The sequence below is a fragment of the Copadichromis virginalis genome, linkage group LG3, assembly GCF_057382275.1.
Source record: "Copadichromis virginalis isolate Kocher_CV1m ecotype Utaka linkage group LG3, C_Virginalis_male_GT1.1, whole genome shotgun sequence".
NCBI classification, from domain to species: Eukaryota; Metazoa; Chordata; class Actinopteri; order Cichliformes; family Cichlidae; genus Copadichromis; species Copadichromis virginalis.
The window spans coordinates 47,858,613-47,877,957 of NC_140620.1; the positions used below are offsets into that span (position 1 = coordinate 47,858,613).

The 19,345-nt window shown below is 41.3% G+C and overlaps 1 protein-coding gene across 5 annotated transcripts in view; it reads right to left on the reverse strand.

Moving 5' to 3' along the window:
* The window catches only part of kcnip4a (potassium voltage-gated channel interacting protein 4a), a 165,674-nt gene that overhangs the window by 111,394 nt on the left and 34,935 nt on the right, over positions 1-19,345 (reverse strand). Inside the window, exon 1 of one of the 5 annotated variants that reach the window (XM_085451444.1) lies at positions 1,184-1,886. The exons of the other annotated variants lie outside the window; for them this stretch is intronic. Coding sequence (XP_085307570.1) covers positions 1,184-1,268 — 85 coding nt within the window. The 5' untranslated portion in view covers positions 1,269-1,886. Of the gene's footprint in view, positions 1-1,183; positions 1,887-19,345 lie in introns of those variants that run through there. 5 annotated transcript variants of the gene reach the window in all.

A 19,345-nucleotide genomic window follows, 5' to 3' on the forward strand; every position in this document is an offset into this window, starting at 1 on the left:
CAGTTCTTTGACTAAACACACACTGTAAGAACTGAAGTGGCTGCAAGAAGTAAAAATAGTCTTAAATGTTCAGAATCATGTTGTAATTCATTAGCATGTTCAAGAAGCACCTCTCCGGGGCTTAGCACCTTGCGGTGTGATAATCAACAACCTACTCGACAGGAGCTCAGTGAATGCAAAAACCAGACAGGAGACACACAAGGCAAGGGTGTCAATGTATGCTACTAGTGTTGTCACATCATCTGTGCACAAACCGCACATGCCACTGTAAAGTCCAAGAATAATCAACTCTCGAATGATAGCTGTGAATAATTCAGAGCTCGTTTGATGCATAATGTGCAATATGTGCAACGATCAGTATATTCTGCTGCTGGTAACCTTTATCCTTTATTGAACCCTTCATGGAGTAATCTGCTGGTAATCCACCATAATCCATGATTTAATCTTGTTAAAGCCATTGATTTACTATCCTGCTTATTAGAAAAGCTCTTGGTCTGTGTGCACGGATCCAAAAAGAAGCCGAACTATATTAGGCTTTGCAGCACGATACAAGTCCAGAACTATTGATGATTGGTGGTGTTTGTGCACACTGAATGCAACAACTTCATTTTCAAGAAAGGACTCGTAAGGATTTGGAACAAACATACTGCTACACATTATTTTTAATTGATTGACACCACATTACATACAATATGTTGTATGCAACGCTGCTTAAAATTGTTAAGATGCAGAAAACAGGACTGCAACGCTGAGCTGTCAGAACCAGCGAGTCAAATCCTTGAATACATAAAAAAAACTGCTGTTCCTGTATTGCGTGAGATGTTTGATTACATTTCTTTCCACTATAATGACTTCACCTTTGCCTCCGGTTATATTCTGTCCTTCTGTGCACATTTTAACATGCGCGCACAGTCAAACAAATTATGATGGAGAGCAGGCGATAAATCCAAACCCCAGTCTGGAAATCCTCAAGTGGGCTTTGCTGCTGTAAATGTATACACAATGTAAATACTGCATGGTCCTGATGTTACGCAAGGTGGATGTGTCCAATTTGGACTTTGTTAAAAAAAAAAAAAAATTATGAAAACATTGAGGAGAAGTAGAACAAAACTGCTTAGATGTAAATACAAAAATCGGCGGAGGTTTAGGAGAACTGCAGCAAAGACGCCTGTCAGAGTCTTACCGGTGTTGAGCGTGCCTGTGATGAGTCTGAACAGGTACTGTGCGAACTTGAAGATCTCACGCTTGCATCTTTTCCTGCAGCTCATCTTTGCAGTGGGGTAAAGGGGGGATGCTTGTAAAGGTCAGCACAAAAGGAAGACTCTAGTTTCAGGGTTAAAATCCAGGAAGGACTTTCACTTTGACAAAGTCTTGCAACGGGGCAAGTGTCCTTTTCTCTGCCCCACTCTCCTGGCTGTGTCAGCGTGGCCTTTGTGTCGGTGTGTGGCAGGAGTGATGATCATGAGTGAGTGGAGAGAAGTGACCGGGGACTCCACTCGCAAGTGTGTATGTGTCCCAGCTCGTCTGTTGCGCGGCTCCAGGGTAAAGGCTGTCTGATCAGCACGGACACGGGGATGGAGTGTGCTCTTTTGTCAGATCGTTAATATTTGCTTACCGACGCTTTACCTCCTGCTCTCTGGAGAGAGGTGAAGGGACTTCTTTCCAACACTCACTCCCTCCTCTCTGGACTTTTCCTCCAACTCCTCTGAGCGTACACTCTGAGCATACACTCTGCTGCTCTTCTTCTGTGTTACTACTGTTGGAGTCACAACACAGTGGTTATCCAGTGGGTCTCTCCTTCTCTGTCTCTCTCAGACACAAACAAACACACACTCCCACACACACTCGTAGTGCGCCTACTGCTCGCTCTACTCAGCACCATCTGTGGATGTTTTACCCTCAATGACGGTTGCCATGGAGGTGTGGCCTGATTGGCCCGTGAAGAGGAGGAGGAGAAGAAGAAGAGAGAGAGAGTGGGAGAGAGATAGAAGGCACACACAAGGAGGAGGAGAGGCATAAAGGAGAATTAAGGGGAAAGTATCCACCTCGATGAATCAGCAATGGCAGTACATTACAGCCCTGCTGTGTGATGTGTAACTGAACGTTTTTTAAAAAGTGACAGTAATGGGCAATTTTAATGGCACACAATGGGCGCCTCAAACAGACAAGTGACTCAATAATTAAGGGTACATTTCATAAGAAAAAGAAATGAAAAAGTCTTTTCTGCTAAATCATCAACTTGTTCCACAGCATGCCCCAACAGTATCTAAAATCCATAACCACAAATCATGTTTAAATGAAAATAAAAAATTATTATGATAGTTAAAATAATTATTTTGTCAGTAAAAGAAGAGAAAAGCTGTCTCACAGCAGAAATACATGAGAAACTACATACCTGAAAAAATGTGTTTAAAAGTTCTTGAGTCTATTCACCAGCGGTTTTCAGGTTTTCATTATTTATTCATTATTATTCATTTATACGTTTGAGCGTGGCTGACTGATTTTCTGCATGCCGATATGATTGGTGACGTCTCTTTTTGAGCTAAAAATCCACATTTCAGTCAATTTAAAGTTATTTAAAATCCATTTTCATTGCAGTTTAAACATTCAAAAGGTCACAACACAAACACCACATGTAACAGGACAGGACTCATGAGAATAAAAATATTTTGTCTTCTGTTTCTGCAAACGTGAACCCCTTCTCTCAGATTCACCATCTCCCTACACAAACTGTTTAATACAGTCATGGCTTAAAGGAGCACTTTGGAATTTTCCTACATGACTTGTATTGGATGAAATTACAGAAATGTAGCAGCCTCTCACACAAATGCATTGTATCAAAGTGAACGATACTTCATGAAATCATATGATTAATACTAGGTCAACAACTCGCCACCAGGGTTTAAATACCTGGGACTCCCCATCATTTGCTTTTAGCACTGAAGAAGCCGCTGGGATGAGAGGTGAAACGCTCCATGACCTGGATGTCTGAGAACCTACACAAACATACTTCTTGAAATCATTGCTTTGTTGATACAAGTACTGCTGAGGATAATATAGATGATACTAAAAGGCAAATGCTGCTTTAATTAGGTAGTGAAGCCTAGTTAGTCATTATTCATTCAGTGTATCAAAACAATATCAAAGCATTTAAATCTGAAACATTAATCTCTCCCAAAAGTATCATGTATATCCCATGCTTTTATCTCATTACAATGTAAATGCACCTGTTACGACCCGTCTAGGGCCAGGCCATAACATGAGCGAGACACTCGCTTCCCTCCCCAAGACCCAAGCAGTCACACGAAACCAATCCGTTAGATATGAGGTGATTTATTTACAATGTGAATAAAGAGAACCAAAACGGGAGTGTCAACACTTCAGGGTGAGCCAAGGCCAAAACAATAAACAAAACAAACCTACACAAATCCCGTACCCCTGACCTTACCAAAACAAAGTCAAAAATAAAGACAGAGTCTGACCTCCTTAACTAACTCAAAACAGGAGAAAACGGGTGATCAAAAGAAACGGCAGCTCACCCCTACCCACTCCACTTCCACAACTTTCAAGCGTATACTGCAGCCAGCGGCTACCACAGGACTACTGCTGGGTGATGAGGAGAAATGCGAGGACCTCTCCCGCTGTAGCACTCCAGCCTCCTTTTAATGGGCGGGTCCTCCAGCTGGATCCAATCACGCCGGGGCAGTATATCCACGCACCAATCGGAACAGGGCCCTGGCACAGCTAAATTAACATAGAAAAAAACACAACACCTGCACAAACAAACACATGGACATACAAGTTCGTAACACCCCCTTCCATAAGATTTAAACAATCCTCCTATTGTTTAATTCCTAAACTACAAAATTGCTCTGGACAGGGCGTCCGCGATGACATTTTCCGTCCCTTTCTTATGCCTGATCTGCAGGTTGAAGTCTTGCAAGAGAAGGGACCAACGCATAAGTCTCTGATTTGAGTTTTGCATCTGGGAGAGAAAAACCAATGGGTTATGGTCAGTGAACACTTGAACAGGGATAGAGCTGGATCCGATATACACCTCGAAATGCTGTAGGGCTAACAACAAGGCAAGGGCTTCCTTTTCAATAGTACTGTAGTTCATCTGATGTTTGTTGAATTTTTTTGAGAAGTAACAAATTGGGCGATCCACGCCGCAATGGTCCTCCTGCATAAGGACAGCTCCTGCACCAGCTGCACTAGCGTCAACCTCGAGCTTGAAAGGGGACATGAAATTTGGTGCCGTAAGAACAGGGGAACTGCACAGTAATGCTTTCGCAGACTCGAAAGCAGTCTGACAAACAGGCGTCCACACAAAAGGCTTCACCGGACTGATCAAATCGGTGAGAGGAACGACAACAGTGGCAAAGTTCTTACAAAAACCCCTGTAATAACCACACATTCCTAGAAATCGGCGCAGCGCCCTTCTCGTTTGTGGGACTGGAAACTCAACGATCGCCTGTATTTTCGCGGTCACCGGCAGTATCTGTCCCTGACCCACCTGTTTTCCCAGATATGTGATGGTGGCTCTGCCAAATTCACATTTGGCTAGGTTCAACGTAAGCGAGGCTTTCTGAAAACGGCTGAAAACGAGGGAGAGTGTTTGTACGTGGTCAGACCAGGTGGATGAGTAAATGACGACATCATCCAAGTAGGCATCGCAGTTATTCACGCCCGCCAGTACTTTGGCCATAAGGCGCTGGAAAGTAGCGGGTGCATTACGCAACCCAAACGGCATAACCGTGTACTGGAGAAAATGATCTGGCGTGACAAAAGCAGATATCTCAGAGTCCTGTCCTGTTACATGTGGTGTTTGTGTTGTGACCTTTTGAATGTTTAAACTGCAATATAGTAATAATACTAATAATAATGATAACAACAAGAAGCCCTCTTGTAGCCAAGGAGACTCACTGTCTTTTCCCACTATTTACTTTTAAGTATTATATTGTGTTACTTTGTTCTTTTTAAATGTACTTTAAGACATTGTTAGTGCAGCAAAACAAGTGCAAAGTGCAGACTTTTGTTATTTGCCCTGCTGAAACCCAAGAAAAAATGTGCCTCAACTATAAGATTTCTCCTTGCTTGAAGTTAATACTTAATAAAATCTCTTCAATACAATATGTGAACATGAAATGTACCCCAAATTATACAACAGACCATACACAAAGTAAAAAAACAGTCATTTACAATATAAGAGGAGGGCAGAGAAGAAAAAGCTGTGGAGCTCAGGACGGCGAGTTATCCTGCAAGAAAATGTCAAGGTCGGTATTTATGACTGACGGGCTACACTAAGCATCTGTGATGACATTAGGATCAGTCGAGTGCATCATCTCCTCCACTAATTAGCCTACACTGTACCTCAATTGCACTCATCTATAAATGCCAAGCTCTCCCACCTCAAAAATCTGTCATTAACTCGAACCTTTCCAGTCTTATTACAGCAGTGACTTCACTCAAGAAAACTCTGATAGCCATATTTTCTCATTATTACATGTCCATCAGGCTGACAGGTTTAGGTTTCAGATAAGTTAAGGCTTAAAATGAGGCTAAGTTTCTACAGGTCACTTGACAGAGAGATACTTCTATTTTGGTAAAGTCTACTCTGTGTAGAAACTCTGCAGACTCTGACCTTGGACTTTTCATCAGCCTGTAATGCTACACAGACTTTGCAGACAGAGTCCACAGGCAAGAATAAAAAAATATGTGCTTGGAGGAAAAAGAAAGATTTCAAGGACTTAGTAAGTATTGTGAAACTTCTTACTGGGTCAGATTGCCACAGAGAACTAGCACAGTGTCTGAAATAGGTGAATAATTTACAAGGTACCTGTGGGGTGTAGCAGTGTCTTTGTGACACGACTTGCTTTCAGAAACAGGAGACACAGAAGATGAATAATAACGAATAAAAAACGTTCAAAGTATTTTCTTTATGTTCATCCATTACCTAAGCACTAACTACTTTATTAAATTGCTAATCGAGTCGAGTTTTCCATTTTCATTTGGCTCACATGCAGTTGACAATGACATAAAGGCACATTTACGACTAAAAGTCTTGGTTTTCTTTGAAAAAATAAAGTGTTCTTGAATCAACAAAAGTGAATGCCAGTCAATTCCAGCCAGTGACTGTTGACTTTGCTGCGAGTCACCAGCTAGTTATTATTAGCTTCATTAAACTGCAAAACGCTATTGTCGCATTTCAATTTGAAAACACAATCTCTTAAATGGTGCTAAGCAAAACGACAAAAGCTGAAGCTCCTTTTTAAAGCCGCTTTAGCAGTAAAAGGACAAGATTAGATACGCAATCTTATGGTCCATGAGTGCACAGAGCCATCGTTAATAATGGCATAATGCTGTTTAAATGGTTTAATAATGGAAAAACAAACAACGTAATATTTCTTCTTTATTGTTTGTATTTTCTAACTTGTGAAAAGGCCTTGAGCATTACCACTGTAATTGTGTTATAGGTGAAAAATGTGCTTTGGTTGCTCAATTGTCATTTTCCACAAACCAGGGAAGAGCTGCAAACGTTAAACTACACTGAATATTGTAACACTACACAATGGATAGATCAGACACAATTGAGTGTTTACTATTTGACTAAGACAGACATAAAACTTCTATTTGGCCTTGTAATGCAAAGCCATGTTAAAATGTTTGTGTCAGAGGGTTTACTTTGTAAAAGCGCTTAAATACCACTTTAAAGTAACTTGAGTGCTAAACTGCAGTCGAAATTAACACTAAAAGTTATAAATCAAGTAAACGCATGGATGTCCGCTCAGAATGAACAGTGAGATAAAAGGAAACTATTTGGCGAGCTTTATAACATTATTCAAATGTGTTTATTAATGTGAAATATCGTTTTCCATGGCCCCAAGTATAAAACATTTGAAAAAGACTGTAGTTTACTTTGTAGCATTTCCAGGCGTCGTCTTTAACCACCAAGAGTGTCATTATGTCCCTTAAACTTGCAAATGCACCACTTTATTGTAGACTAACAAGTATGCTAGCTGTCAGTATAACAGTTAATATATGTCTACATTTACAACATAAACTCTAGTTGGGCCTAAGTATGTCAGATTGTTGCATTTTAAGATTTCTTTTTGACACAGGCTAAGCTAACTTACAGTACTGTGCAAAAGTTTTAAGCACACCCTTCCTTTATGTTTAGCTTGAGCCAGACGTTTTGTAATTTTTTAAAAGTGGTCTTAAGAAATAATGCATGATAGGCAGCTCACAGGACAACATCTTCAAGCACAGCTTAATAATGGTCGTAGTAAGCAAGTCTCAGTTTCAGCTATAAAGAGAAGACTTCGAGCTGTTTGACAGGATGAGTTGCAGCAAAAAACCCGTTGCTAAGACATCAGAATAAGACAAAGAGGCTTGCCTGGACCATGAAACACCACCATCGGACTACTGAAGACTGGAAGAAGCTATTATTGATTGATGAATCAAAATTTGAAATCTTCGGTTCACTACGCAGGATCACCATCGGGTAGGTGAAAGGACGGTTCCACAGTGTGTGGCATCAACTGTCAAACATGGACGAGGAAGTGTGATGGTCTGGGGTGTTTTGCTGGATCCATGGTCGGTGACTTGTACAGAGTGAAAGGCACCCTGAACCAAAATGACTACCACAGCATTCTGGAGCACCATGCAATACCCTCTGGTATGTGCCTAGCTTTCAGAGGTTCATCCTACAGCAAGATAATGACCCTAAACATAAGTCCACACTATGCCAGAACTACCTTAGCAAAAAGCACAAGATGGTAAGCTTGAAAAAACAGAGCAGCCAGCACGGTCTCCATCGAGCTGGTTTGGGATGAACTGGACAGAAGAGTGAAAGCAAAGCAACCTACAAGTGCCACACATTTATGGGAACTTCTGCAACAGATATGGAAAGACCTTTCTGAAGAATATTTGATTTCTATTGTAGGTAGAATGCCACAGGTGTGTTCAGGTGTTATATCTGCAAAGGTGGCTACTTTGATGAGTCAAAAGTCCATGGTTTCTTTTTTTCTTTTTCTTTTTTTAACTCCAGTTGCTTATCTGTACTATGTTTTCATTTCAGAATGCAACAAGACATTTAGCTTCATAATTTTAAATAAAAAAATGAAAGAATTTGAGTGTTCTAAAACTTTTGACCAGTTTTGTTTGTTTGCTTGGTAAGCCACTTAATGCTGAGCAATGAATCATTCACACATACAAAAGCCACCTAAACCAATGACAAACAGTGCTGTATCTATACATACCAGACAACTTAGCAAAGATCCAATTTTAAATTGTATCTTTAGGCACTTTGTTCCGAGCACGCTGTCACAAAAACACACAATTTGCTCCCATTTTTTCTTTAGCTGAGTCAATGAAAAATGCCAAAGATAACACAGTTTGACAGGCATAAAACAGTTTTTGCACCAACAAGGTGATTTCCAAAGAGCTCTTGGCTTCTCTCTCAGCATGGTGTGCAGTGTGTCCTTAAAATAAGAAATAGCAAGCGTAAGAATCAACAGCAGATGAACAGCATCTGAAAATCATGCTCTTAAGAAATACGAAAAAATATCCAGCAAAGGCCTGAGAGATGCACCTGGTCCTTCTACTGTTCACTGCAGCCTCATCAAGGATGATGTAAGTGGAAAGCTGGCTCTCAATAACCATTCTTAACAAAGGGAAACAAGAAAGATTGCCTAAGAGAGCTCGAGCCGTGTTGAAGCATAAAGGTGGTCAAAACCATTTTAAGTACCCAATCTTTACTGGTCCCACACACCTATTAACCCTCTAATGGTTGATTTCAACCTCTGCAACTCTGATAAACAGAAAGACTCCTGAACTCTCTGTAATTATAGATAGAAGCACTACATTATATGAACTACACCAGATAGCTTCAGGTCACACAAGGAACAAGCACAAACTGCACTGACACAATGTTTGTCACTCCACTATTTCTCTGGTAAACAGATGGCCTGCTGCTCATGTTGGTTATTGGTAAAGCGCCGCTGACATCACTCACACTTGATTCAAGTACACTGTGCTGCTGCCAAACACTGAGCTAAAACCTATATATTTTCCTACAAGCCTGCAAGTCCATCACAGATCACTCTCAAGGCCTCTCCAACACTCTTATATAATTTGAAGTGTGGAACAAATCACTACAATACAAGTCCACGCGCAGGCAGGAAAACTCTCACCAGGAGTAATGTTTAATTTAATGAGCTGGTCAGGACACGGGGGGATGGAATGAATACAACAGAAAATACTGAAATCTTACAAGATATTTGGGTGAGTCTAAACAAAGAGAACAAAGAGCAGATTTACACTATTCAGAAGGCTTGTTTGAAGGCAACACCAACTACAGCATTTATTTAGTAATTGCAATATCTTATGTTAATTAAGAATCATGAGATCTAATGAATATCACACAGCAAACTAAATTCTTAATTAAAACCACCCTAATCTTAAATTATATTACCATAGCTGCAGCCTTTAGGGTCCTATTAAAATACTATCTTCTACAACTTAGCATGATCACATTCCTTCCCATAGCACTGTGCTATATCTGCATTGTTTAAGTAATTGTAGCCTTAATGCAGGATGATTTGACGTCATTCTTCTCTGAAGCACCCTCGAGCCTACAAGAAGAGTTCACTTGATCGGGCGGACCTCTTTTCTGCAGAGAGTTTCCCCTGATATGAGACAGAACTACCAACTCCCTACAGATTTCAATTTGCAATTTCAGTCTGACATCAGGTGTGCTTTTCTACCTTTTCTACCCCCCCTGTCCCCTTCTGGCTGCCTCTGCCTCAATTTTATCCCACAACTTAGACATTCACATTATTCACACTCTCATTACACATACATATAGGATCTTGGGGGTGGGCACAATCACGGAGTCCAAATCACCATCAGGGTGTATACCTCACCCCTGACGTCGTTGCCCACCTCTCAATTTTAAATACACTTAGTCATTGAGGGTTAGCAGGAGGGACTATGCGCTTACCTGCTGCTCCTTGGCAGGTAGCTCCATGCCCTCCTGGGTTTTAATTGCACCTTAGAACACACATGCATCAACACTACAATGAGCGGGTGGAGGGAGGTTTGGAGTCTTCTCCCACCCCCATTCTCTGCGGCCTGCTGGAGCGGGAGGGCTAGTAGGAGGAGTTGGCCGTCCGACTGCGGTCTGGGGTGTGGGGCCTCCCTGCTGCTGCGGAGTCGGGGTGGTCTGCCTCTCCCCACCGCAGGGAAAAGGGTAACACCACCTGGGTCTGGGTGCAATTCCCCCCTCCAGGGGCAAGGGTACCTAGACCCGGTTTGTAGAGTACGCTTGGGGAGTGTGATTGTGTGTACAGCGTCTCTTTATGTCTGTCTCCACGTTGGTTGAGTGTGGAGTGAGTGCATATGAGAGCATGAGGGTGGGAATGGATGTTTGTGTCTGTGTGTGCCTGTATGTCTGTGTCTATATGTCAGGTTGGGTATCAGACGCCACCTCTCTGGGGACACCTCAGGCCCTCCAAGGTTTGGAGGCCTATCTCCACCCACCACCACTTCCCCTGCCGGTGGCGGACTCCCTCAGGTGTCGGTGTGTTGGTGGTTCTTTGTGTCTGGGGGTGGGCGTCCGGGTACACACCGGCTCACTCCTTGGCGGCCGCTTGTCGGGGCCTGGGGCCTGGGGCTCGCTCGGGCCCCTTTGGAGGTGGGGTGCCCCCGGCCTCTCGGCCTAGGGCTCGGTCACTCAGGCGCAGCTGGGGGCCGGCGGAGCTCACGGGCGCGTCACTGCAACTCCCCCTGACTTCTGCTCCGCGGCTGCTGGGCGAGCCCTCATCTGGGACTCTCCTCAGCTCTTACTGGGACAGTGGCGCGGCTGCCCCTCTGTTGGTCTTCCATGGTCTCTTGTGTTCTGGGGGCCTCTGGATGTCTGGAGTTTTGATCTCCTCCATACCCGCTTCACACCCTGGAGGACAGGGCTGTGGCCCCCCCACACTCCCTAGCAGATCATTACATGGAGAAACCTTTGGAATGCAAGCATGCTGATCCACACAGGTATGCACACATGGGTATTCACAGACGCGGACTAAAGCTTTCTTGGCTGCTGCCTCAAAGCACACTGTGCGCTGTCTATCTTGCGTGCTGCACAATATCGTTTATTACTTAGTAAATACTGATATCTATGACTAGCTAGTTTATTGTGATGGTGCTTTGTTTTCTCTATTATTATGTTGCTCTTTGTTGTTTGCTGTCTCCTCTGTTTGTTTTTGTTTGTTTGTTTGTTTGTTTGTTTTTTTTTCTCTCCATACAGGTGACCCAGGAGTTTTTTGTTTTTTTTTGTCTCTCTTCCCCCCCTTCTCACCGTCTCTTCTCCCCTTTGGTTTTCTTTCTTTCTCTCCCCCTCTCTCTCTCATTCATTCCCCCTGTCCTATTTATTAAAAAAAAAAAAAAAAAAAAAAAAAAAAAAAAGGTGTGCTTTTCTACCAACACTAGGACACTGTTTAAACAAGAAATATCAGGATGTCCTATTGCAGCGAGACCATTACGTTCAGATTGCGACGTATTTGTATCCAATTGTATGCATACTGTAGGCAGCTGAAGTCATACTGAAAGAAATGTGACCTTGATTTTTGCAGCTACTTTACTCTCTACTCTGCTGTCTAATTTCTGTGGCAACTGCAGATATAGTTTCCCTGTCCACTGAAGACTATCGTATCCACCTGCATCTAATGAGAACAGCTTGAAATAACAGTCAGTCCCACTCACAGTGATGATTGGCTAATTGTTGGGCTGTCAGTGGTGCTCATTAGACCGATCGCTTTTCAACAATAAAACTCCTTTGGGGGGGTTTTCGTGTCAAAAATCGGTCAACAGGGTAGAGCGGACAAATTCAAAAGGAACCGAAGATCAAATTTGCACACACATAACATTAAAAGTCTCCATGTGGCTCAGCTGGAGGGAGTAAGAGCAGTGGCTTGCTCCTCAGATTTCCACATTGCACGCAAATGATGCATTATATTTTTGATTGAGCACAACAGCCAAAGATGCAGCTGTATTTTCCCCATCATCTAAAATATAAAGTCCCAGAGAAACTTTTCTTCATTCCCAGACTTTGATCGAACATGAACTTTTTCTATGTTGCCCCCTGCAGCAATGGAAGGAGTAAGAATAGGCTCTGCTGGGGAGAAGTTGACAGATATACTGATCCATCCAGAAAACACTGACTGCAGGTGCCCAGGGGTGAGAGCCAACATTACCACAAGAGCTTTTCTTTTCTACCCGCTGCGTGAGAGGCGCTCGGCCAGCTGAAAAGCTGCAGAGAGCAGCTTATCATCAAAAACAGGAGCGCGGCTGACAACCGCAGACTTCTATTGTGAATCGCTGCGTCCCACATTGCATTTAAAGAAAGCCCATTTACCACAAACTGCACAACCACTCTGATCCTTTAATGTGAACACAGGTGATACATCGCTGTCAGAAACTGAGCACTCTGAGGCAAAGTGGCCAGTAAACTGAACATCAAGTGCTGAGCCACAATCTAGTCGCCATTTGTCATCAAGAAGTGGAGTGTGCTTCACTGTGATGTCTAAGTGCTCCACCTTTCTCACTTCAGCGTGCTTGACAATATCCACAAAATAGTTCTACAAGTTGCTGGGCTGGAGCAGGACAAGTAATCATCCACAGCCTCAATCACCAATATGCGCCCTTTTACATTTTAGGGATGTTTTCTTGTTGCTAACGAAGGATCGTGCACAAAAGAGGCATGCTAATAGCCTTTTAAGGTAGTCCATTGTGCTGATTTCTAATCAGACCAGCTTTCGACAACTAAAGGGCGCTTCTTTCCCTGCCAGTATTAAAAACTGATCGCTTCTAATTACCGGTTCACTGTATGTGAATTCTGACAAGTGCACTGTGCAGTCTGACAGAATCCAGTATGACCGTTTACCACATGGCTGCTTCAGCTGCTCGATTCCTGCACTTGTGTGCGTCCACCCGCTTTATGAGTCACATGTGACCCTGGCTTTTTTCTTTCTTTTTTTCCTGCATTGCCTTCTTTACGTGTCAGGTCTATTTCTGTCACGCCGGCTCACATCTCTAGCTGTAGGTTGAAAAACACTCACATACAGCAATTACTGACAGCTGACATGAAGAAAATTGTCTAGCATTTCTTTTCTTTTTTTCTATTTCTCTTTTAATACTGGCTGACTGAGATGGTGTGAGGGAGGAATCTATGTTCAGCAGAGCAAAGATGCTGCTGTGGATAAACTTACTGTCAAATAAACATAAACCAAAATCCATGTGAATGACAGCTGCTCTGATGTCAAATTATCTACATTGACCTTTAAAATGAGCGATGACAGAGGAAAAAGTTGTGTCTTAAACTCAAAATACGGTGGCCTTGAGAGGTTAAACACACTGCACTTAAGACAACACCACTTATCAGAAAAGGATTACATAAGTACACAAAAAGAGAAACAGTTAGCGTGACAGAACCACCATGGAATTGACAAGCTAACAGTAAATGGCTGCGACACCAGAGATGGGTAATCCGATTACTTTTTCGAGTAACGAGTAAAGTAAGGGATTACTATTGCAAAAACGGTAATTAGATTGCCGTTACTTTCCCGTAGGAACGCTGCGTTACTGCGTTACTAAAACTGTGATTTTTTTGCAAGAATGTCTCGTGACAGTGACGTAGGCGAGTGCCATGTTCGTGACAACAGCTGTGTGCAGATCAACAGTGGATCACATATCGAGTGCGGGAGAGAGTATGAGCGTGCAGCGTTTAAAGCGTGGAAGTACTGACCTTACTTTGAGTTTGATTCCATAAAAAGTGACAAAAACATTAGCGTCCATCTTGCGTGGGAAGAAAACTTCTTTTTACAGCGAAAAAAAACCCTAAACTTCCAAGCAAGCACCAAGTGCACAACGACGTAATGGGAAATTCACAGAAAGTCGCGGATTCTTCCACTGACTGCTGCGGCACACCTGCACCAGGGTAAACCTCCGCCTACCCAACTCCTGCTTTACAGGTGAAAATAGAGCAACAGGACCGCTGAGTCTTTGACTTTATTTTCTGCTGTGTTTTACTTGCATCTATTTGAAAGACTGAGTGTAAACACAAAAAATATTTTATTTTATGTGCTGGAATGTGCAGAAAATAAGTTTAAATGTTAAACTAATTTCTTCCAGTCAGAGAATGTTGCATATAATTAAATTTTTGCTTGATGCATAAAGTTAAAAGATTAAAACTAATAAAACAAGTTTTAAAAAGAGACTTTTCCATTTGATTACATTTTGTATGATGGATTATGTAGAAAAAGTAGAATTGGGCTGAAAGATCTATCGCTTTATCACCTACTCAGGTTGTAAATCGTGTTTTTAAAAAGTAACTAAGTAATTAATTACTTTTGAAAATAAGTAATCAGTAAAGTAATGGGATTACTTTTTGGGGGACGTAATCAGTAATTAGTTACTGATTACTTTTTTCAAGTAACTTGACCAACACTGGTCGACACAGCCTGCAATTACTGGGTTTCGGGTTACATTGCAAGTTATGACATAGATTTCCAGCAGAAGTCTAAATCAGGCATTGTATACATCACATAATTAAAACGCACGTTACCAATGAATCCTCCGCTTCTTCTTTTCTGCTACTTTCTCGGTTGTTCAGTCACGTTACTGTCTCCTCAAAAACACTTCAGTTTAGTTTTGTGAGTTTTTACAGCATTTTTTTTTTTGTTAGTGTTTTCTTAAGTTCCATTTGACGTCTCGAAAGACACATTTATTCAAGCCAAAGTCACTCTCATTAATTAATCACTGCAGCTTAGTTGCACAGTTTATGTCGTTACTAATTCATGAAACCACTAAGTGAGTAAAAGACAACCTTTCTGTTTTCAGATCAATAGTTATTACCTTTCGATCCACTGCCATGTCTGCCGTTTGCATTATGGGACTAGAATACTTGAAAAATTGACGGATACAAGTAAAATGTTACTTCCACCAATGCATAATAAAAATAATCCTCATTAACAGCAAAGCCTTTTTAAAAAGTCAGCTTGTCAAACTTTGCAGGTGGAGAATCTCCAGGCTGTCTTTACACTTCCATTAAGTCTAACGTCTTCCGGCACCTGGGAATATCGCAGAACACCAGCATGCACTGAGATGAGCGCTATCTGTAGCATAGCTGAGTTTTGGCAAACAAGGCAAATGTCAATATGCCTTCAGCACAGTGCAAATATCTCTAAGGACCAAGAAGTCACAGAAAACACAAAGCGGATACACAGGTGTACATATGGGAATGCCTATAGAATCAGAGGAATAGAAAAGCATTAAATGTTTAGTTTTAGCTTTAATTAACAGTATTTTCACATTAGTTAGACAGTCATTTTGTTTGGTGTTGTTTTTTCTTTTTACTTGTTTTACTTGTGAAATTTAAAAAAAAATAGAGGAAACTAAAAGCTCATCAACTTAAGCTGGGACAGTACCACACAGGACATTCTGCTGAGTGCACAGAAAGCTGGCAGGAGACTAAAACTGCACCATCAGTTCTGCTCACTGTTTTAGATAGAAATGAATCCTCGGAGGCTGTCTGCATAAACACTTCTACTGAAGTCAATTTCAACAGTGAGGGGAAAAAATAACTGGAAATAGTAAATATACTGTGGTCTACGGGGTGATGCATTCAATTCCAAATTGAAGATTTAAGCCTGGGCTCTCTGCCCAGACTTGCTTACTGAATACACAATGTTACGAGCCTCAAAAATAAGGTGATAATATGAAACATGTCTGCCAAAGATACACAATGATGGTAAAATAGGACACAGCAATGAGCAGGACAGTCATCGCTAAATCATAAATAATGAAATAAAAATCTTGGAAAATGTACAGCAGCAGCTTTAGCAACAATCTCCGAATCCAAATCCACTTTAGCAAAGGCAGCGAGACGTGGATGAAATGCAGCAAAAATTTAATTCAACACATTTTTTTAGTCTGCAACCTAAAATTAACATAAGGTCTTATCAACATCTAGTTTGATAAAGAATACTATTGGTAAAGCAGAGAATGAGGGAACTGCTGGGTTTCTCATTGTCATCTGCTGCAAACTTTCTGTATGGGTGAACCTAATAACACCAAGAGTGTAGTGAAACGAAGCTTTCTTTTCCCCCAATGGAGTCTTGCTCAAGAGCCAAAAAATGTCTTCCAAAGTCTTAAAGCTTAAAAGTTTATGGTCCAAAATATGCTGGTAATGAAACAGATTCTCTGAACAAGTCTATGGTTTGCTGGACTAAATCCCTTTAAACACTGGGTCTGAACTGTGCAGCCAAAAAGGAATAAAAGAGGAGCCCATACCACAGCAAACAGTAGAAACTAAAGCCAAATGGCTGCTATAGCAACCTTTGCTGAACTGAAAGATTAAGGACACAGACGCAGTAAAACAAAAAACAACTGAAGTTGATCGATGTTGTTATTCTGTCATTAGCAAAAAGGTTAGCAGATTTGTTCAAGCATATGATGAAAAAAAGAAATGTAAAAACCCCTTAGGATTAATGCAGTACTTTCATCAGGGAATTAAAAGAGCATTCTGGGAATTAAGGTGAACGCTGAACTAACATTGAAGCAAAGTGGACGATATGAGTGCATGGATACGGATCCTTGTTTCTGATCATGAACTACAGCTGACTTAGACAAACAGAAACTTGTCATCTTACTAAAAAGGTATTTTTAACAAGATCATGCATTTTCAATTCACTTCAGTTCACTTTTATTTATATAGTGCCAAATAACAAAAATAGTCACCTCAAGGTGCTTTACATTGTAAGTTCAACCCAACAATAATAGAGAGAAAACCCCACCTACTGTGTGCAAGCACTTGGCAACAGTGGGAAGGAAAAAGCATCTTTTAACAGTCTCAGGGAGTGGCAGTCATCTGGACCATTTTCAGTGACTCTTTATTTCTTCAAGCTTCTTTACAAACAAAATAAGAAACAGCATAGCTGCAAATAAACAATAATTACATTAGTGGTAAATCTGCAAATTAGAGGTGAAGACTCAGGGTCAGCTTATCAATGATTGGTCGATATGCTTTCCTCTAACCAAATTACCTGGTTACTTTCATAAGAAGAAAACTGCTACATCAGCATCCTTCAAGGATCATTCTTTAATTTTGCAACTTTTACAATCTGATGCAGATGCTAGGTTAGTTCGGGCAGGCCAAGAGATCAAGTTCAGCCACAAACCAGGCCAGATGCCGCCAACATCTGCAGGTAGCAGCTATACCTGGACCAGGCTGCATGTCAGGCGTCTCTCTTTAATCCTAACTGTTTGTTATTGCTCAAGACAGCTCTTACCGTAGTCCACCACTTAATCTAGTTTCAAGAAATATAGTCAGTTTAAAACAAGTAGCTTAAACGACTTAATATGCCGCAAATACTAGTTTTAAAAAAATATTGATTGCCAATTTAGGCGAATAAGACAAGCAGGTGACGTACGCTCATTGTAGTGTGGCAGATTAATATAATTTGGTTGAGAAATAGATACCATTTTTCCAGCAAACTGTTACTGGAAACCACCACTGTAAATAATAGTACTATACTATAATTCACGTGATTAGAAATATACACTATCTAGTTCTATATTAGAGCTGATAAGCTGACATTTCATGTGACCTCTGCACATAAAACATTTTTTTTTATCACATAAAATTTTTGTCATTTTGGAATAAAGGTTTCACTGCTGATCAGTGAGACCTTTCTCACACACAAGACTTCAAATACTGCCAACCAGTCAAAGCCATGCACATAAGCTAAGCTGGTAAACATTTGTTACTTCTGGCTGGAATACAAATGTCAATTGATTTTCATTCAGCTGACTACTCGTCTCTATTTTAATATTAGCCCAGGGCATACATACATACATACATACACACATACATATTATTACAAAAAATAATGAACGATCAAAGTGCCTCTGAAGAATTAATGCCCAACAGTTTAGAGGATGTAGGAAGTGTTGCTACACTTAAGTGTTGTTATTAAGCCGGTTACTGCAAACATTAATATTGATGATTCTTTCAAAAGGGAAGGAAGAAATAACCTTAAATCATTAAAGGATAAATGGAGCCGTAGAGCTGAAGAAAAAACATCTTAACCCATCCCGTTAATGCTAGCAGATGCAGAGCGCACAGGAATTTAGTGGTTTCCTTGGACAAAAGGTTAACCGTAGAAGTGACAATGCAGGGTGTCACTGCAGATAAGAGCCAGGTCGATATCTGACGACAGTAATGAATTGCTTATGACATCAGTGTACTAACGTTAGCGCAACTGCTCCCTCAGGGCACTCCTGAAAAGCATATGGGATGCCTCCTGAAATTAAAGTCCATTCCCCTGCTTTGTATGCTCTTTACAGATCACTCTGATGCGCTGTGTGTTTGTATACTCTGCATTTCAGAGTGATGGATCATTACTCTGAACATATGGCAGGTTTTAAATGGCGTTTTGCCCAAACGCTTGTCTAGATGCCTACTGCAGTCTGTCTTCATTGGCATTCATTAGCATTGTTTAGAATTAAGGGGTTTGTTTTGAAAAGGTCGTTACGGAAACTTTACGTGATCCCCTCGTTATAAATCTGGGTGCCTGTAATGGCACAGAGAAACCTGAAATGCTATCTCTGTTTCCTTCTGCTGAGGACATTGCTCTGTATATCTCCGTCATTATTCCTTGGGCTCGACATTTTATCTACACTCGGGTATCTCGCCTGGGCTATTTGAGGAGATGAAGGTTCTTGAACAAGACGCTGATAAGGCTGACTCACTTTATACGTCCATTCGCATGGATCTAAAGGGGGCCCGTACTTGAAAACTCATACACACAGCGAAAACTTTAGCACTTCAAAAACGAACGCTATACTTCGTCCCGATTGCATTTTAACTGCAGGCTCTGAGATGGCAAAACTGACTTCCAACTCTTTTTCAAGGGGCATTAGGTCTTATATTAATGCCTGCTGACAAAAGCTGCTTTCACACTGCAAGGCTTAATGCGCAGTTTTGATTTATTGTTGAGAACTGATTTTCTGTTACACACATAATGAACTCACTGTGGCCAAAATCTAATAGGAGTTTGAAAAGGTTCGATGTGGAAAACGAGCCACGTATTCCTCTTTTGTTAAATTCTTCAGATGTCTGAAGCAATCCCTAAGGCTCTTAAGTGTGAGGTGACATTGGAGCCACATTCACCTGTGATCCTGTTCAGCTATTTCTTTTGATATGCTTTCAAACATGAGCGCTTTGAATTTTGCTGCAAACCTTTTTCCCTAAATCCTTATGAGGTCCAACACCTCATTATCCCACTGAACAATG